The 21290-nt window shown below is 42.9% G+C and overlaps 2 protein-coding genes across 3 annotated transcripts in view; both read right to left on the reverse strand.

Annotated features, from left to right (window-relative positions):
• The window catches only part of LOC108794808 (solute carrier family 2, facilitated glucose transporter member 11-like), a 23635-nt gene extending 17805 nt beyond the window's left edge, over positions 1–5830 (reverse strand). For both annotated transcript variants that reach the window (XM_018565910.1, XM_018565912.1), the window contains exons 1-4: positions 5800–5830; positions 2253–2351; positions 1891–2051; positions 1082–1206 (exon numbers count right to left, since the gene is read on the reverse strand). In XM_018565910.1, coding sequence (XP_018421412.1) covers positions 1082–1206; positions 1891–2051; positions 2253–2351; positions 5800–5823 — 409 coding nt within the window. In that variant the 5' untranslated portion in view covers positions 5824–5830. The remainder of the gene's footprint in view (positions 1–1081; positions 1207–1890; positions 2052–2252; positions 2352–5799) is intronic.
• Positions 5831–17719: 11889 nt separating this feature from the next.
• The window catches only part of LOC108794793 (solute carrier family 2, facilitated glucose transporter member 11-like), a 24435-nt gene continuing 20864 nt past the window's right edge, over positions 17720–21290 (reverse strand). Inside the window, exons 11-12 of the mRNA XM_018565896.1 lie at positions 18251–18378; positions 17720–17908 (exon numbers count right to left, since the gene is read on the reverse strand). Of these exons, the coding sequence (XP_018421398.1) occupies positions 17723–17908; positions 18251–18378 (314 nt within the window). The 3' untranslated portion in view covers positions 17720–17722. The remainder of the gene's footprint in view (positions 17909–18250; positions 18379–21290) is intronic.

The raw sequence follows: 21290 nt of genomic DNA on the forward strand, positions 1-21290 counted from the left end.
AGCCACCCCCCCAGCCAATCAGGATGGAGCCGGCTCCCCTGCCAATCAGGAAGCCGGGAGGCGGGTCATTACCCATCGCCCGGCTTCCTGATTGGCCGGGAAGCTGACTCTATGCTGTTTGGCTGGCTCAATGCTGATTGGCTGGGAAGTCGGCTCCATGTTTCCAGAGGAAATCTCCCTCTGACCAGAAGTTCCGGTATTGGGGTAAGTATCGGAGCATTTGGGTGAGTACGAGTAGGCGCCCAAATACTCAGTATCGGCACTGATACCCATACTAGTATCGGTATTGGTGCATCCCTATTTGTTTTCCTAGGGGATGATCTAGAGATATACTTACCTTTCCCCACAGTCTTGCAGTATTCCTCCTATCTAGTTGTGATGATCAGTACTCTGAAACCATTCCTCTTAGTGGTCTCTGACTGGTCTTGTCACCAATACAGGACCAGCAGCCATGTCTTAGTAGTTGTATGTCTCACGACCTTGTTAGAAAATCCCCAAGAAAACTGGGCGGCAATTTATATTATGTTGCCTAACTGTCTGGACTAAGACTGGCCAAATACGGATAAAATTTCAACCAATTTCTGCTGATTCGGCCAAAATTCAAGATATGGGTGGCCATGCAAACACCACCAGTCTTGACAAAAGTCAATTTAAAATTCGACCAAGTAGGGTGGAAAATTATTGACACAACAGTGATTGGATCCTAAATAATGCAGTCACTGTTTGGCAGTGCCACTGTATTCAGGTTGCTGAATACAAAAGCAGGCAGAGGAGATTCCTAAACCTGTGGGTGGGGGAATCGATTGATTTTCTCTTGTCTAGCTGGTGGGCTGAACAAGAGAAAATGAGCCATGTATGGCTAGCTTTAGTCTTTAAACACTTTTCTGTGTTCAGAGGCTATGTTAAAGTGACCTATAGAAACCAATTAAAAATCACATTTCACTGATCTGACTTCAGCAGAGTGAATTCAAATGTTCTGTGTACATAAGAATTAGCACTTAAGAACTCTGATGAAAAAGGTTGTTTGTTCATTATTACTTTACTCTTTACTACACCTAAATGTAAAGTGTTTTATACAGACCTGCATTAAGACCACTAACAAAACGACCAGCCAAAACCATTTCAAAGTAACCAGTTACTTGGTTAAGGCCTACGAGCAGAGCGCTGAAAATTGGCAAAATTGAGTTGACCAGTAGACACTTCTTCCTATAAAACACATGGGCATTATAAAACAAACCTGGATGCACTGAGATTTAGATCAATGGCTCAAACACACATTTTAAACATGGGATACCAAATGTTGCTCTGCATTACACAAAGTTTAATCTTTAACATCAAACGTTTTTTAACGTAATGGTTTTCATTAGAGTAGATAAGGGTTAGAAGCTATCAGGTTTTTATTATCCATGTACCTGCTGGGGAGATTTTCTATTCTGGTTACAGAAACAGCAATACAATTTTAATAGAGGTTCTCACCCCTTACCACTATGATTTAAAAACTTTTTATTCTGTCTAAGCCCCATTGAAGATATTTTGTTTACTTCCTGTCTTGGTGGCCACCCCAATCTCCTCCAATTATTACAGTAACACTAATATAAGCCAGATTGAGGTTTTAACCGTCCTTTAAAAAAAATTAAATGGTAGTTTGCAAATCATTAGGCGGTTGAAAGAATATGTTTTTTTAAAATATAGTTTAGGGCCTCTGTTGACGTGCTTTAGATTTGTGCTGATGGCATAATTTTGACATCAGTTTGAGATGCTTCTGATATTATTTAGACTTTATTGGCAGGCACATTTTACCTGCAGTTGACATCCTTCTGATCTGCATTTGACCAGCTTTAAGTGGGTTTTGCATTCATATAGACTTGTGTGCAAATGCAAAATACTTACTTTCCAAACCTTCCAGTTAGGTATCCAGATGCAGTGGACCCTATGAGACCCCCAATACTGAATATAGATACCACAAAAGACCATATCAAAGTAAGTGTCCCGTCACTAATCTGAGTCTTGTATCTTCTCGCCCATGTGTCATTGATAAATTGTTTGATGAACTGGAAACATTGAAAATATATTATGTTAGTAGAAGCAGATATTGTTCTTAGTGTGACTGGATAAAAATAATGTATCTGGTCTCAAAATTCACATTTAAATTCATATATGGGCAACACATTTTATTAGTATTTACCTAAAATATTTACTTTAAAATCGATCTAAAATGGGTTCTAATCTGTGTTTTTTGGTGTCATACTTACGGGTGATGGAGAATTTAGCACAGACAAGTGGTAGCCATACTGAAAGGTGCCTCCAATCCCTAGCACAAAGACCATCAGAAACAGGCCCCTGTAGTGTACCTGCCATAGTAAAAAGACTAAAATGTCAAATGATGACAGTAAACTGGTACATTAGCACCATCTAAATGTTTGTAGACTAATATTAAATTTAATGATTAATTCACCTCAAACAAATATTTTAGTGTTTGATATATTCAGGGCCGGATTTCCCACAAGGCCAACCGAGGCCCGGCCTCAGGGCAGCAGGGAGTAGAGGGGCAGCAGGGGTTTGGAATTCCTATCTCCGACACCCGGGTCATACAGTTCCGGGCGACGGGCGAGTAGTTGTTTTCTACATTTAGCCCTGCTTTGGGCAAGCAGGGATAATTGTACAGCGGGGAACCTGCCGCTTGTTTTGTACAATTGATCTCAGCGTTGTCACCGAGATCACTTGTATGCAGCCTGCATACAGGGGGGCGCATTGAGGAACCTGGCCTTGGGGAAGCAGAGAGAGTAAATCCAGCCCTGGATATATTACGTTGGGTTAGGCTACCAAGGAGTTTTATAGTTATTTCATGTAGACTCTGATGCAACACTAGCATGTTCTTTTCTGTGCCTGTCGGGTCTCAGCCCGTATTCCGGCCCCAAATCAGGCTCCCACCCATGCGCGGGACACGCCCCCGTGTGACGCGCTGGCCTGGCAGGACGTCACATCAGCTCCGCCCGGTGACATCGCCCGGGCTATATAAACAGATTCAGCAGCCTTCCTCATTGCTGAGTGATCTTCAGCCTGTATCCAGTACCTGCTCTGATCTGCATCCGGAGACTGCCTGTGCTATCGACCCGGCCTGTTCCTGACTACCCTTCCTGGATCCTGCTTCTGCACTGTATTGCTCTCTGGTTCCTGACCCGGCCTGTCCCTGACTACTCTTCTGGATCCTGCTTCTGTACCGCTCGCTCTCTGGTTCCTGACCCGGCTTGTTCCCGACTACTCTTTGGATCATCCACCTGCCTATCTGCTGTCCCTGTGGAGCACCATTCCCAGCTGGATATCCGAGATTCCACACCAGGCAGCTGTGCAGTAGACACGTGCGATTTGTTTCGTTCCGAATAGTTCCGAATACTATTCATGAGTTTCCGAATGCTATTCGGGTCTGTGAGCCGAGGTGTGATAATGCTTTTTACATAACACCTCGGCTCACAGACCCGAATAGCATTCGGAAGCTCATGAATAGTATTCGCGAGTTCCCGAATGCTATGTAGCATTTGACAGCTGAGAATGTCAAATGGGCGGAGCGATCTGTTTACTTTCGGGCTGAATGTCATTTTACGGCGAGTTTTTGTCGTGTTCGGATGGGTGTCGTGCGGCGGGACTTTTTTTTTATTGCGGCGTGTCGGCTGGATTACATCGATGGAGCCATTTTTTTTTCATTAAAGGAATAGTCAAAAATTGACTGTTTTTTTTTTCAATTAAAGGATTTTATCAAAAGTCTGGGCTTTTTACTAACTATATGATTTAACCCTTTAGTGAATAGGTAGGGGTACAGGTACCCATTACTCCTTCACAAGGGGGGGCAGCATCTGGGTGCCCCCTTATTAAAAGGGGTATCCCGATGCAAATAAGCCCCCTTGCCCGCAGACCCCCACAACCACCGGGTCAGAGTTGTGGGGAAGAGGCCCTTGTACCCATCGGCATGGGGACACCCTCCCAATGCCGAGGGCACGTGGCCTGGTAAGGCGCAGGGAGTGGGGGCTGGTAGGGATTTTGGGGGGAACCTCACGCACTTTCTTTTGTGTTTTAACTTGGGGGGTCCCTCCTAACATTCCTACCAGACCTAAAGGGTCTGGTATCAATTAGGGGGGGAACCTCATGCTTTTTTTTCATCTTCTGCAAACTAAAAAAAAAAAATTTGATTTTTTTTCTTCCTAATGTCATTTTGCTGCAACGAAATTTCGTCCATAAACTACATTTCGACCGGGCTACCGCTAACGAATTTCGGCCGAATCCGAATTCCGAAACGAATTTAATTTCGGACCCGAATCCAAAAAACTAATTAATGCAAAATGTTGCTGGTGCACATGTCTACTGTGCAGCTCCAGCCTGTGCACCACCTGTTGCACCTCTAGAGGTCCGCAGACGGAGTTGCAAGGGAGATCCTCCTCGTCACTTCGGGCCCGCACCATGGTACGTGACAGTGCCCTTTTACCAAGTCCAAGTAATGATAAGCCATTCATAAAAAGGTCTTTATATTGATACATCGCCAGAATAAAAACCACTAGAAAACAATGGGAGAAATGTATAAAAAACTGGAGCAGACAGAATCTAGCTACCAATTAGTTTTTCTCTTCAGTTTATTAAGTTAAGCTTTGAAAGCTTTTGAGAGAAGCTGATTGGTTGCCATATGCAACTGCTCCAGATTATCTCTGCTCCAGTTTTAAAACATTCTCCTCAATGTGCATAGAGGTGCTGTGATTTCTTCATCTGTACTTATTAGCTAAATAATGATCATTGGATAAGAAATTGTTTGAAGCCTGGAGTTTAGTTTATTCAAAATTCTAATTAGTAAATAACATTTAGAAAAGTAGTTTAAATAGTCTCTTTTAAAAATAAAAAATGTCTGCTGCACATACCTTCAGTTATGACAAAACCTTGGGTTGGTCCAACATACAATGCACCAACACTTATTGGTAACATGGAAGCTTTCTGCTACCTCCCAACCCATACATATTCCTAATTACAAATCCCTATGCTGAGTGACCTCACAGGCTATGGAATATGCAGAAGACAGGAAGGGACAGGAAAGTTTCATTACTATCAGGGTTTTGGAGGCTGCGCCAATTAGGTTTTCCAGGCCTCCAAAAATGTGGATAAAAGTTATGGGTGAAAAAATCATAGCAGTGCACCCAAGCTCATTGTTTCCTAGTAAATTTAATATTGCCAGGTACTGTTGATGTTTCTGTCTGAAGACCTTTTCATGCATGACTTTTCTTCACTTGGTAGACCTGGTGTAGAAAAAGCTGCAGACTTGTTTACATTTTTTTTAAACACAGCTCAACAAATTCAGCTTCTGTAAATTAGAAATGTGCCAGAATTGTACCAGAAATACAGAATATAATGCACTTCAGTTAGGGTAGCCTTTCACAGAGTTTTTATGCTCACATTATAGAGATATTTACAGAAGAGCATAAACACATGCAGTCATCTCATTACCACGTGTTGCTCATTTTAACAATCACTTTTTTTTAAATTCAGAAAACGTTTTATTTGTAGAATTTATCACAAATGTCTTTAACACAAGCACATTCTAGCTGGTGTTAACAGTGAGTCTGTTGAGGCAAGCAGGAAAAGGAGCAAGGAGTTTAACAACTGACAATGACAAAGTAATATATTATGCATAACATACAGAGGATTGCAATTTCAGTTGTTAATGTTAAGCATATCAATAATGTTTCCGCACCCCTATGATATCTATGTTTGTAAATTGTTGTTTTGTATTCTATATATTGATGGAAATATGGGTTTACTCACCAGCTCTGAAGATGTGGACGTCATTGTATCTGTGCTTCCAGGAATGTTTCGCTTTTGAGATAACCAGCAGTTTATTCCCCCTAGTTCTTGCCTAAATGTATTCCCAACCAATAAAAGATAGAAGGTCCTGCTACCTGGAAACTTTATAAATCTGTGTGTTGAAGACACTCTAAAGACAAATATTTATGTAGCTAATGGCCACACTGACAAGAAGGGTGGAGATACAGAGAAAGGCTTGGTGTATAACAAAATATTAACGGCGCTTACATAGGCAACGTCACAAGATCAGTGAACCTGAAAGTCTGCAGAGTAAGTACAGTGATGCTGAAAAAACGAATCCACTGTGCAAGCTTAATTGGGAGGGAACAGTCTTTACTACAAGGGTGGAGTAGGGTAAAGCTCTATTTATTTATTTATTCTAAGAGAGCCTTACTCAAACTTTTTACCCCAGACGTATTCTTTAAATAGTTGTCAGGTCTCTGGGAACCCCTGCAAAAATTATAGCTACAGCCTATGATATATTCACAAGATTGGTAATTTATTGATATAATAAATAAATAAAAGACACCTAACTTATTTGACACCCAAGGTGGCTCATTTTTCAGTACCTCCTGCTCTTTATTCTAAAATATTTTTCAGTTATAACAACAATTTTAAAATGAAAAATAATTATAGTAATGGGAAGAAAAGAATCACTGACAGACTCTCTTACTTTGCTGGTTAGTGGAGATAATATATTGATGTTCAGGGAAGGGTTCCCTTGCATTGGAGATCAGCGGCAAGAACACTTCCCAAACAGTAGTGGCCTTTACATACAGCTAAAAAGGATCATTGTCTTCATGCCATTTTCTTTCCAAGTAAATTTGGCCCTGGAGCTATGCAGGCACCATGAGATGGGAGTTTAATTTGCCACTGCCTAAGGAACTCCTAGCAACCTCAATGCCATGATATCACTAATTCAATAGTGTTAAAGTTTTATAATAATGTTGATGAATAATACTAAAATGATGTCATTAATCTGAGTGCTTATTTTTTTCAATAAAATCAGACAAGAAGGGTTAATGCAGACATTTCAGTGTAACATTTTAATGGTAATATCTCCAATTAGTTTTTGGATAGTGGCTCTAAAGGGTTTAATTTTAGGACATTCCCACCATACTTGGAGGAATGTGCCACATTGGGTGCAACTCTGCAGGATGCATAAGGGATAGAGGGAGAAATCTTAGCTATTTTGGTCAGCAATTTATAATAGAATACCTGTATTCAGGAGGCCAGGGATGAGACTTGTGTCCAGCAGTTTTGGCTTTCTGGGGGGACCTGTGTAAGTACGGCCCTGCAAACCTACAGATCACAGCCTCTGTACCGGTACACTGCTCTTACTTCATGCTCATCTCTTTTTTTTTTATCAGATACTTTTTATTTAGACTTTTTTTTATAACAAACAAGAAAAAAGACCAACCCCAAACCCTAAAGTAAAAAAACCCCGAAAAACCCATACAACTACAAAACATACACACATTACATATCCTAATATCCATTTTAAAGAGTGATAAAGTCCCAGAATTAATTGTACACTCTAAATACAAAATTAATCAAACCAAAATAGTTTTTGTTTTAGTGGACTATAGCCAGCACCGATACGTCCACTGAAGGTCTATGATCCAACCACCTATCCCAGATCAAACTAAATTTAGCTTCATTACCACAATGTTGATGCTGCAATTTCTCAAACTAATTGAGGCCATCTAGCGCTTTAAACCAGTCTTCTACTGCAGGTGGAGAGGGAAAGATCCACCTGATCACTAACATACACCTGGCTGTGAACAGCGCCCTGGTCATCGTGGCAGCAGTAGAAGAGTTCAGGTCTAAAGACTTCGTAATCCCAAGAATACACATTAGAGGGTTAGCAGAGATATGTACAGCAAACACCATATTAATAGTGTCCACTACCCCCTTTCAATATCACACTAATTTAGGACACCGCCACAGGAAATGAAACAGAGTGCCCGGTGCCAGGCCACATTTAGGACAACTTTCGTCTGTTCTGAGGCCAATCTTAAACAAGACCTCCAGAGTAAGATAGACCTATGGAGTATAAAGAGTTGGATCAACCGATGGGAAGTTGACATAGAAACCCCAGCAACCGCAGCCAATGCCCCCTCCCAATCCCCATCTGTCAGTTGTCCAAGGTCTAATTCCCATCCTAGCCTACACATAAGTGGGTATTTGGACAGAAAGCGAGGCAGCGAAAGAGAATAAATACCAGAAGTCGCCCCTTTTGTAACCTTGGCCCTTAGATTAGAATCCAAGACCTTCATCGACTGTATCGTAACAGACCCTAATCCAGGGTGTGACTGTAAGGCATGTCCTAATTGCAAATACATATAAAAAGAACAATTAGACATCGAAAACTCAGATTTTAAGGAATCAAATGAGATAAAAAATCATACACTTGGGAAAGCATACATATTTTTCCAGGCTCAATATCCGGTTATCTTAGTGACCTCTGATAAACGCTCATTGTTCCACAGGGGAGTATATTAAGTAAACCCTGTAACTCCTAAAAGCCATTTTACAGAGTCCCATACCTTGCCCATGAGTCTAACCATGGGCACAGATTCAGGGGCCCTAATATAACAAACCGTCTCCAGCAATTGGAAGTGGTCAGAACCACCAAATAGATTTTTTAGGACATCCAAAACATTCCCAGGTAAGTAAAGCAATCCACCACTAGAATATGAGAGGCAGCATTAGGAAGCGGGGCTACAAGGGGATCTATGGGGAGAAGAGTAGACTTGTCCCAGTTAACTCTAAGATCCAAGAATCTACCAAATTCAGATACCAAAGCCATCACCATCAGAAGAGAGGAAGAGGTGTCCGCAAAAATTAACAATGAATCGTCTGCGTATATAGCAATTTTATCCTCGGCATTTCCCCTCTTAAAGCCCGCCGCCACAGAGGTAGACCTCATTAATACCGCCAGAGGCTCAATTGCTAGAGCAAAAGGGAGGGGGGATAGCGGACACCCCTGCCTCGTACACCTCTGTAAGGCAAGAGTGGGTGAGAGTGTACCATTAAATCTAATCCTCGCAACCGGGTTAGAATACAACAATTGAATCCAAGTAGTAAACTCTGCCCCACAGCCAAAAAGGGAAAGGACCTCCCAATGATAGACCCACTCAACACTGTCGAACGCCTTGACCATATCCAAGGCCAATAATGTCCTGCTGCCAGAATTCTCTATCGGAACCAGCATATTAAGGAAAAATCTCCCTATATTCCCTGCTGTAGATTTATTTGGCATAAAGCCCGCTTGATCTGGATGGATAAGGTGATGAACAACTTTCGCCAATCTCACAACCAAAACTTTGGCCAGAATTTTTACATCAACATTAAAAAGGAGATATGACAATAAGGCCCCATTCACACCAGGGCGGTTAGGTCGCGCGGATTTGTCAGTACTGAACCGCCGACATCATGATCCCATACATTCCTATGGGGACTGTTCATGCGATCGCACGGCTCTGCGTGATTCGAACCACCTGCCGCCTGTAATGCTCCCTTAGCCTTTTTTCCCCCGCACTGATCTGCACTGATTCCATATAGATTTGAATGGAAATGCGCTGATCAGCGGGTTTTCGGGCCTTTTTTTAAAAGACCGCTTGTCTCTTAACTCCATCACCCAATCCACCTAAAGTACATTCCAAGATAATACAGACAATTTCAGCATACTCATATCAGTTGATAACAAAGAGAATACAGAATTATTGTCACAAACACGTTAACATTCAAGTGTATACAATCATCCCACTGGCAGTATAGGAAAAAAAATAGAAATAACAGAACAAAAAAAAAACGTAATCTCCCCCGGCTGACAATAAGCAGGGGCGCCTAATCACCAGAGAAGAAGGGGCACCCACCTCCAGGAAGAAAAAAAAGAAAGAAAAACATCATAATAATAACAATTACATATTATTGTTACTACAGGGCCTCCCGGCCAGCCATGTCAATGCAGCGGCAGAAGAATAAGAAAAAACATTGCTGCCACCTGCCGCCACTCGCAGCTTGGCTGGATATACCATACAGTACTGCAATTTTCTCTCTCCTCAGCTGAACCTCTTGAGAGAAGTCTGGGAAGAGCATGATCTTTACTCCATCAAACATAATCTCTCCCAAATCTCTGGCTTTCCGAAGGATAGTCTCTCTGTCCCTGTAATTAAGCACCCTCTGCAGTAAAGGCCTAGGGAAGCCACCTGGTACAGCAGAACAAGTTGGCACACGATGTACTCTCTCTATAGCAAACATAGAAGACAGAACATTTCTAGCAGCAAGCGTTCAGCAAAGTCAGGTGGGTTAGATCCTTCCACTCTTTCCAGCCGGCCGACCACTCTTATTGTTTCGGCGTAGTTGATTCTCTAAATCCTCCAAGTACGAGGAATTGGTGGCCGAACGTTGCGTTACCAGCTTAAGATCTGCTGTTACAGGAGAAATAATATCCTCCATATCACAAAACCTGCTCTCCAGAGTGGAGGATCAATCCTGCATTTTCTTCAAATGGTGGCGAGGGAAACAATATGTCTGCCTGCATACATTGAAACTGGGTGGAGAAAGAAGCCAGAGAAGAGTTGCAGAGCTGCACAGCAGAGTATATATCAGCCAGTGTAGGTTCAGCAACAGGGGGATGAAGAGGTGGTAAAGATGAAAGCACAGTAACCGTAGGTGTAGTGCTCACGGATCCGCCATCCACTTCCCGCACTGCCACATCTCCGTCCAGATATTGCAGTCCTTCCTTACACGAGCCCTCCACTGAGCTCAAGGCGCTATCGTCCATATTCAGAGGCATAGAGTGCACTGGAGGGACCCTGGCAAACTTCTCCAAATGAATTGCCGTCTTTTGAGCGATCCTTAGCTTGCTTAGACAGGGATTGCTTAGGCAGGATTTTTGTTGCGGACCCACCGCCATGATGGACCACATGGCTCACGAGCGCCCCCGCATCTTTCTTCCTCATCTTGTTTGCGGCTTACGGAACAGGGAGGTTCAGGCAGCAAGGGGAGTCCTGTTGAAATCAAGTAAATACAGGCAGTAAGTAAGGTGAACGCTGAGGATTCGATCAGGATGTTGCGCCGGAGCTCACAGACACATGTCTGCTTACATGCTACGAGTAGCCACGCCCCCCTCGTGCTCATCCCTAAGGCCCCATTCACACTGAGCGACATGAAAATCGCGCGATTTTGAGCGACAAGCGATATTGAGCGACTTGTCGCGCGACATCGCGCAACTGTTTCCTATTGGGCTGTATGCAATCAGGAGCAATATCGCTCGAAATCGCTCGAAAAAAGGGTCATGTAGGAGCGACAAGCTACCAGCGACGAGCTACAAGCGATATTGAGCGATATTGAGCAACGAGATGTGAACAGCTCCATTTAAATGGATTGCAGAAGCAACATAGAGCGATATCGCGTGGAAATATGAGCGATATCGCTGCAAAAATCGCTTGATAAATCGCTCAGTGTGAATGGGGCCTAACTCTACTGCCGACGTTTGCTCTTCTTTCTGGCATCGCACCAAAAGACCAGTACTTGGAGTTCAGCGACCTGGATAAAGTGTCTGCCAGCAGCTTAATGTACCAGCACCCACCTTCCTCTATAGAAGTCCCTACTGTCCGGCCCAGGTCGGCGCTGACCAACAACAGCTGTTACAAGTCTGACAGGATATGACATCTGCATCTGATTATTTTTCTACTCTTCATGCTGGACTGAGTTGATACCTACCTGCAGCTCCTACACAGCAGGCACATGTTCTTCTGTCTATGGTGGATGTCCTTTTTCCAGTCATGGGGTTTGGTTCCTTATAATCTGCAGCCTAGCATCCTTCACTTGTCACTGTAGGTCAGACATTTTCTTAATTTCAGTTCTCCACTACAGGCCGCCCAATATCGCACAGTGTCAGAAATGAGTATCAGAGCCATTCACTGGCTGTGAAGCAGCCAGATTATCTGCTGTAGTAAACCCGGCGGAATCCCCCCATTAGTGACATCGGCAGGGATCGGTGATGTTGGAGAGGCATAGTGACTGTTAGCATTTATTCTGTCCCAGATTGTGAAATGGGAGAGAGGAAGTTCTATCTGAGAGGCCTCTGTCATGATTCAGTATCCAAACTGCATGTGCTAATTTTCACCTTGCCATGGATTTTTCCATGGTGACCCATCATTTATGTTTAAGATGGAAATTCCAGTTAAATATTCTGGTTAGGGCAACTGCTTTATAATAAAACAATATGTTGGAAAGACTCAGTCCCCCATTCATCTTTAAGGTGTAATTCGAATTTTGTAAAAAATAAAAAAATCTGGGTTGTTTCCCATGTCAGGTATAGGAGACAATGGTATGTCTAATCTACAGGAAAAAGATTGTGGTCAGAAAGATGGGTATCATCTGCAACAGAAATCTAGTAACACGTTAATTACAAAAATGTTGATTCCAGTTTTCAAAATCTGTTTGGATCGTCTTTAGAAATAGAGCATAGTTCTTTGAGCAGAGTAGGTGGTGAGAGTTGACTAGCTAGATGCCCAGATATTCCAATGGTTGGTGTCACCATTAACTGAGTATGATTGGCGGATGGTGTCAACCTCTGTAGATGTCCAGAAAAGATGGAAATTAAATGATGGACATACATTTTAGGTCAATGGAAAGAAGTAATTATTTGAGCCTGATAGCTTGGGTTGAGCAGCTTTCTACAAAACCTCATCTTAGAAGACCAATCCTCCTTCATTAGGGCTTAAATAACGCACACAAATGTTTAATAAGACTCCTTAACAAACAATCATGGCAGTAGATATGTAGTAATACAGCTAGGGAGTGTTTTGTGCCAGTAGCTCAATTATCTTGAACCCAGGTCAGTTTGCATATCACAGTAATCCACTCAGGCAAAAGGAGGAATCCCCAGTGAAAGGAGATCCCTTTTCGTGCAGCTGTTCCAGCAGGGCTCTTTTCATTAAGTGCTTTGGAAAAAGTCAGGAAAAAGGCTTAGTGAGGCCCCATCAAGGTAGATAAACTGTCAACCTCAGGTCTGTGATCAAGTTGTGTGGTGTCAGCTTTAAGAGAATTAAGTTCATGTTTAAATTATGTGTTCAAGACCTTTAATGTAAGCCCTTATGTCCCAATCTGGTTCTAGGTCTCCTGCCATAGAAAGCAGAGAGTGGGTGCTGGGAGACATATTAGGGACCCATGAGTGATCGGCAGTGCATGCCAGTTACAGGAGTCATCTTAGGTGTGGGCTGGCCTATATGCTGCTTCTCCTGTCAGGGAGATAGATCTCCTAAGGAAGCTGTGACTGGCCCATCGCATGCCACAATGTTCCTTCTCTTCCCTGGCAACTCCTCTGTGTCTCGGAAGCTGGTTTATATCTCCATGGCAGTGTTAATTCAGCAAATAGGATAGGAGCTCCAAGGACCCACATATGGCCATATGAACAAAGAGGTATTCTGCATCATGCTCAGCAACTTGCCCTCAGCTGCTGTGTAAGAAAAGGCAGTGAAATCATGGTTCTGCTGTAATATTTACTTCCCCTCTGTGTGCTTGTTTATGTGTTTACTTCAGTATTGTGTACAAATCAGTGGAAATTAATATATTCCCTTCCTTTTTTTAAATTACATTTATTTGTAGGTTAGTGTAAAGTGCTAATTACCTTTCCTAGTCACAGCTCTCTGAAAACTGTGCTCGAGTACAGTGGTACTCTTAGGTCAATGCTCATGATTAGTGTGCATTCTAGTTGTGGTCCCTGATCTTTTGCAATTAAATAAGTCGCTGTTAATGACCCCATTGACTGCCATTTGCAATGACTAATTTTATTTATGAAACAGTAGGGACATGAAGTATAGAGTACATGGACCAGCACTGAACTAACAGTACTGCTGCAGTGTGAGAACAGGAAACTAGGAAAGGGCAGCGTGGAGGTAACAATGATTATGTCAGATACCTCTTGCTGTGCTTTTAAGTTATGCTTCATGGAGAGCCCCTATAAAGTGGACCTAATTTGAAAAATGACACTTCATGTGATCTAGTGCAGATTGGCATTACCAAATCACATTATTAGTTAGATTTAAAGAAGTTTTTAAAAGTTTAACTTTCTTGTCATGAATTGCAAATATTGTTACCAAGCTCCCTCATATGTGCATATAAAGCTGCTCAAAAATTTGAGAGAGCAGTTTGTCTGTGCAGTTACAACCCAAACGCCCATGGTCCAAATTTCTATGGCCTGCTGCAAAGCTCTGCATGAATTGTAATGTCAGCGTAGACAAAGTGACCAATGCTGGCTTATCACTAATAACAATAAAGCTTAGGATGGGTTTTCTAACTTCTCTCAATGACTAACAAAAAGTAGATCATGCAGACGCTTAGTTCCTATACAATCATTCCAGCTGGTGTAGGGCTGCTTGATGCAAGACTAGTCAAATACCCTTTGAGCGTGGTGAGACCAATAATTTTGCTACTAAAAATCTACTAATTTGTTTTCCAAATCACTATTGTACACACCGACAGTGGTCAGTCAACCTCACCTGCTCACAAACACTTCAGGTCTATCGATACCTATAATTCAACTTTAAAGCTGCATGTGATGGTACATGTGATGGTACGGTCTGAAATTTCAAAAAACAATAGTTTAAAATGAACTCAATGAGCATTAAGTAAATAAAATGTGCTTCCTGTGAAATTTTTGAAATAATAATCTGTTTCTATTTCTGAGAAATAATAATTGAACAACTAAATTACACTGTATGAAAACTGTATATCTGAGTATGGTAAGGAATGCAAATGATATCACCACCTGGTGGCAGCTTTGGATAATATTCTTCCAGTGTTAACACAATGTTAACAGCAAGGATGAATTAATTGAATTGTCTACTTCATTATTGAATAATATGTAATTATAAGTGTATTACATATGCAGTCTGAGGGGACTTCTAATATCTAATGGCAATGGCCGTTAAACTTATTCTGTGGCATCAGAGACTGTGTTGTTACCAAGACCTAAATCATGAACTCTGATAGTCTGGTTACTTTTCATGGACCTTGGGGCAGTCTAAGTAAGCAGTCAATATCTTGTCAGCCCACTGTCTATGACTCTGGTCCAGCACTGCCAGCTATAAAAATTGGTTGTAAGATTATACAGCCTGCAATTGTCAGATCTCCTGCTAACGGTGTTGCTGCACAGTACTGAAGGAAGAGCACCAATGAACTTGAATGAAGCGAGGTACCAGTTTTCAAAAACTGTCGGATATCTAGTTATCAAAATGTGTGCCTTTATTGATGAACTGTTACTGCATAGCAAGATGAACTCCACTTCCATACTCCCCATTTTGCTGCTTGTGCAAATGTCCAAGCATGTACAGGGTGAAAGGTTGCAGATCAGGTGGCCAGCCGCCAGATTATTATGACCACCCCTCCACGAAATGTTGAAAGGTGATGCGAGGAATCTGACACTGCACTGTTGCCCTTCTGATGTCTTGTACCAGTCTTGCCACTCTAAGAGGACATGAACAAAGAGGTATTCTGCATCATGCTCAGCAACCTGCCCTCAGCTGCTGTGTAAGAAAAGGCAGTGAAATCATGGTTCTGCTGTAATATTTACACATGCCACATCAGGGGCGTAACTTGAAATCACAGGGCCCCATAGCAAAATTTTGTATGGGGCCCCGTGATTGCTAGTTATGCCACTTGTAGAGCCCACCATATACTCTCTATGGTGGGCTCTGCAAGGTCTCAGTTGCGCTGTACGCTTCTTACCTGTCACCTCCGTGGTCGCCGCCGCCGGGCCACTGCCTCCTCTTCTGTTCCTGGGCTCCGCCTCCATCTATCGACGGGCCCCACCTCCTCTTACATCACTGGCCCCACCTGCTCTTAGATCGCTGGCCAGTGATGTGAGAGGAGGCGGGGTTGCTGTTAGGCGGGCCCCGCCTCCTTCTTTACTGCAAATGCCGGTGATCGATCAAAGTTTGAACCTATCGAGTTCTGGGACCGGAAGTCATGCGGTCCCACAACTCGATAAGTTTGGACTATCGATAGAACACCGGTGTAACCGGCCTATTCTGCCGCATCTGCTGGCTGTTACTGACACAGCTCCGCTGCGGCTGTGAGTGGGAACGCCATAGCGACCAAGGCGGCCCACACGGCATCAGAGGGATGCCTGGCTGGGCCCCCCTGTGCACGGGGCCCATAGCGGCCGCCTGGGTCGCTATGGCGATTGTTACGCCACTGTGCCACATGTATGTACACATGGTAAATTGTACATATAGTGGAGTAGACAAAGTCTGGAGCAGTTGCCTGTTGCAAAACAATCAGCTTCTATCTTTTATTTTTAGAGCTTTACTGAACAAACTGAAGAGAGAAGGTGATTGGTTGCCATGGGTAAATGTTCCAGATTCTGTCTGCTCCAATTTTGATAAATTCCCCCCATTATGTGCAATGTGAAGTTGCTGCAGTAATTTAAAAACATATTTGGAATAAGTATATTTTCTTCTGCAAAGGCAATGACACAACGTTTAATCTTACTAAAACAGTATTCAGAATAATTGTGAGATGAGATACCTTTGCTGGAAATGATTTCTCTGTATACTGTATCTACTGCTGTTAATACTTGATAGAGATCTTATTTTATGTGATGTAACTGGAGGAAAGGTACTCAGAAGAGACCAGCAATTGTAATCAGTAACCTGCTTGATTTTTCCTTATCAATGTGACTCAGCAAAACCCCTAATACAGTTCATCTACTTGTTATAACAAAGCTGCCCTGTGTGTCACTTGTGGGCAATACTGAACCTCTAGCTGTAGTTGAACTCTGACTCTTAGAATGATTCATTTACTACACATCCACAAATTAATAGCTCACTCCAAAATCCACTATTGAACGTTTTTTTTTGCCCTATGTGTAGCACATCATGTTGAAATAGAATGCAAACTGTGCTGGATTTCCACACAAGAGCATGTAAACGCACAACATTTTGTACTCATTTGACCATACTTGTGATATCTGTAGTCCTACCAAATGGGAACAAATTGTGTGACTCATAACCAGAGCTCGCTGTTTAAATCTGGTGCCTATAGGCACAGCTCTGTTTGTCTAATGATAAATCTGGGTTAAATGCAAATAAAATCAGAAATGCTGATCAGAAAAAATATAACTGACAAAGTGTGCTTTTCACCAGAAAGGAATCTTACATCTTTATGGTAATAATATAAAGAGACAAAGCCCCCATCTAAGGAACTGCGGAACATCTTTTTCAGTCTGCCCGGATATAAAAGTCCCAATAAAGCATTTTAGACCTGAAAAGACAACCATTCATAATTGCAGGTACTCCAAACTGCTTCTGCAGTTAAAATTTATAAAGGCAGCTCGCAGTATTAGGAAAAGCAGAGTTTTGCATGTGGCAAGGCTCCCTGTGTGTAGCAACAGAACAGAACAGAACTATAATGTGGTGTATTCTTGTTACTGGTTAACCAAAAATGGAAAAGACATAAACAGCTATTAACAGAAATACAAATATCTAGAGATACATTTATGGGCTCCCATTGTTGATTATCTTCTTCAAATACAATGTGTGGCCCATCACGTGGCCCTTTGTCTTTTATACTTCCTAAGTCACTGACTCAGGTCAAGTAGATCAGAACTCTGACTTCATTGCTGCAAGCTTGTCCATGATCAGTGATTCAGAGAGTTTGAGAATTAGTCTGACAGCCAGCAACTAGCATCTTCAAAAGCAGATCAGCAATTGTAGCTCATCTTTTTCTTTCAGGACAGGTTTCCTTTTAGTAACAAAATATTCATGAAGATATACCATGTCCAAACAATCTTTACTTTGGGATATAAACCAAGGCCTATCAATGCAATTGTTGTTAGGGTACTATCATAATATGTGCACATGATGGCTCACAAACTGGTGGAAAGCTCTATTGATTTTGGTGCTTTTTGTCCTCCAAAGTTCAATTTGTTGAATTCCAAAGTGATTTGCTGAGTAGTTTTTCCCTTTGTCTCAGGAAGGAAGAAGAAGAGGAAGGTTCCAGAGGCCGCAATAAAAAAAAGGAAGATGAGAAAACAGTAATGGCCCAGAGCACCCTGAAAAAAAAAAAGGAACAGAATATAAACAAAGGGGGATATGGTATCATGCGCTCAACAACCTACTTTATATTCCAAGAGTCTAAGAAAGGACCCTTGACTGCTTTGTAAGAAAAGGCAGTACACTAATGATGCATTTTACAAGGTACTGTATGTACATATGGTAAATGCTACATACAGTATGAACATTTTAAAGTCACTTCAGTCACGTTAAACATTTTTTAAAATAAAGAAATAAATAAGTCTTTACATTGGATAAATGGAGCATGTCCTTATTATTCCTGTCATTGCAGTATATAAACATGCAATGGTCGATTTTCTGCCATGATGTCATATACTCACCTGTATGAAAGGAAAGGCCATCCCAATTAAATAGAAATTAGTCCAGTTCAAACAGCCAATGATCACAAACACTGCAGCTCGAGTGGAGTGACTACACATTTCGATAACCAATGCCAGTGTCAGCGCCCCTGTGAAGACAGTACCATGTTACCAGGTGACAGAATATTGGATCAACAGTACAGGTGAAACTCGAATAATTAGAATATCGTGCAAAAGTAATTGCAGTAAGTGCTGCAAAAGGGGCCCAAACCAAGTACTGAGTACATATGCATGCTTGTACTTTTCAGAGGTCCGATATTGTTCTATGTACAATCCTTGTTTTATTGATTGCATGTAATAATCTACTTTTTTTGAGGTTGTGGATTTGGGGTTCTTGAGGTTTTCATGAGCTGTAACCCATAATCATCACAATTATGACAAATCACGGCTTGAACTATCTTGCTTTGCATGTAATGAGTCTATCTCATATATTAGTTTCATCTTTTAAGTTGCATTAGTGAAATAAATGAACTTTGCACAATATTCTAATTATTCGAGTTTCACCTGTATATTCATGGAAGCTTATTGCAGGGTAATATAATATCAATAATATAACAGAGCACTGCTCGATGATTACCACTCCACAACCCACCACCAGCGCATAGTTGGCCACTGACCCGAAACCAGGATATAAGGAATTACGACTTTCCTCTTTTTATATGCAGTATGCTTGTTCCATTTCTGTGATTCAGAAGTACAAAGCCAGACACAGCCAGACAACTAGTATTTATGAAAGAGACCAGCAGTGGTAGCCCTCATTTTTCTCTCATAACAGGTATACAATAAAAATTAACTGCAAGCAGATACAAAGGCACAAATTAATGCAGCTCTGTATTCATTAATACATAATTAAATGCATTTTTGCAACTGCTAGCAGTGTAAGTACTTGATGTGTAAGTTATACATAGATGTTTCATTTTTCTTTATGTCACCAGAATGTGTCTCTTTCTTAAGCAGTAGCACCACTTTTCTTTTTTTTTTTTATTCGTTTATTAGCTGACAGGTCATCAAAACAAGGTTACAGTCATTAATGTTTGAACAAAAATCGTAATATGCAACCATCAAATCACATGTGATTATTGTGCTTTACATACAGTTCTAGTAGAAGCATTTCGTGGTTACATAACTTTTCAGTTATCATCAAACAGAACCTTTAACTTATTTCTAGTAAGAGTGTTCAACATACTTTCATTAGTGAGAATCTGCAGTCGGGACACAGTTGCGTTGTGATAATCGTTACTGTATTGAACCGCTGAACGCAGAGAGTGTCATCAACGATATAGTGTAAAAACCATGTTGTGGGAAGTTGGAACTCAGCCTCATCCAAGGCGCAAATGCTGGGAGTAAAGGTAGGTATTAGCAAGGAAAGAGCAGAGTAGGCAGAGGGGAGTAGTAGGCACAAGCGGAAGGAAAGGGTAGAAGAATGGGTATGATCCTGAATCGCTGCCAGGGTCCCCGTCCAAGGAGGGATCCACCACCTCCGACAGCTGAGGAGCTAGGGTCCCGACAGGGGAGGTCCCCTCAGGCAGTGTGACCCAGGAAGGCCACCATGTCTCCCAAGAGTGCGGCCTCGGTGTCAGTCTGACATAAGGTCCGCGTATGTGGTGGAGTGTTGGAAGTAGATCCATGGACCCCAGGTGGTCAAGAACTTCCCTTCAGTGTTTCTGAGGGAGGCCGTCAGATGTTCCAGAGTATACACCTCACGTATCTTAGAGAGCCACAACGAGATGGTGGGCGGGCTCGTTTGTTTCCACAGCAGGGGAATAGTGGCTCTAGCAGCATCTAACAGGTGGCGCGTGAGTGACCTTCGGTATTTTGAGAGTGGGGCGGTCGACATGTGAAGCAGACACGCCGCCGGTTTATCCCTGAGGTCCGTCATGGTCAGGTCTTGAATGACAGATATCACTTGATCCCAAAAGGGTTTCAGGACCGGGCATGACCAGAAGGTATGTAACATCGTGCCCGAGTCTGAACCACACCTCACTGGGCAGGGGTCACGGGATTCATTTTGTGTAAAAGCCAAAGTACTCTGTACCAGCGGGATAGAATTTTGTAGCCCATTTCCTGAATTTTGCTGGCCATGGATGATTTGTGGGACATGGTGAGTATGATTCGGGTCTGTTGTTCGGTAAAGACGAATCCTAGTTCCCTTTCCCATTGCTGCAAAAACGATGGGTGGGAGGTGGAGGCGGGTGCACTGATCAGTTTGTAAATAAGGGATATTGCATGTCGTGTGGGTTCTGTCCCCGTACACATCATCTCGTAGTCAGTAAAGGGGTCAATCCAGGTTCTGGGGATTAGGGATGGCTCGCAAAAAGTGTCGGAGTTGCATAACACTCCATAACATTTTAATTGCTGCACATCTGCCAAACCAGGAAATGGTGTGTGCAGACCAAGCCCGCAAGTCTCTGGTAACCTCTGCCAGTAAGGGCACGAAGTTGGCAGCGTAGATGTCTCGGAGATCAGCCGTGATGTGGATCCCCAGATATTTAAGGCTGTCCCTAGCCCAAGTGAAGGGGAAATCCGTCCGTAGGCGGGAGAGTGTAGTGGGCGGTAAGGTGATGTTCAGGGCGGCGGACTTAGAGAGGTTCACTTTGAAGTCTGATAGTCGCCCATAGGTTGCGAGGGCATCTAGCAGATGAGGCGTGGATGTCAGGCGGTCAGTGAGGAAGAAAATCAGATCGTCCGCATATGCTGCTACCTTCTGTTCCCCCGGGGTGGAGTAGAGCAGGGGCGGACTGGGCCAGGGGGCAGGGTGGCCATTTCCCCCCGGGCCTCTCTGATGCCACCGCGAACGGCCCCTTGACCCCCGGCCACTGCCACCTGCACCCGGCCGCCCGCCCTCCGCATCCCACGCGGCTCTGTGAATGGTGCGGCCGCTGCTCCTCACGGGGGTGCTCGGGAGGCTCCAGCAGGGGGCCCTCTAACATGCCGCGTCTACCTGGTACAGACAGCGCAGATCGCCTCGGTATGCGATCCGGCTGGCTGGATCAGGCAGACG

The sequence above is a fragment of the Nanorana parkeri genome, unplaced genomic scaffold (genome assembly GCF_000935625.1).
Source record: "Nanorana parkeri isolate BGI_ZX_2015 unplaced genomic scaffold, ASM93562v1 scaffold899, whole genome shotgun sequence".
In the NCBI taxonomy this organism is placed as follows: Eukaryota; Metazoa; Chordata; class Amphibia; order Anura; family Dicroglossidae; genus Nanorana; species Nanorana parkeri.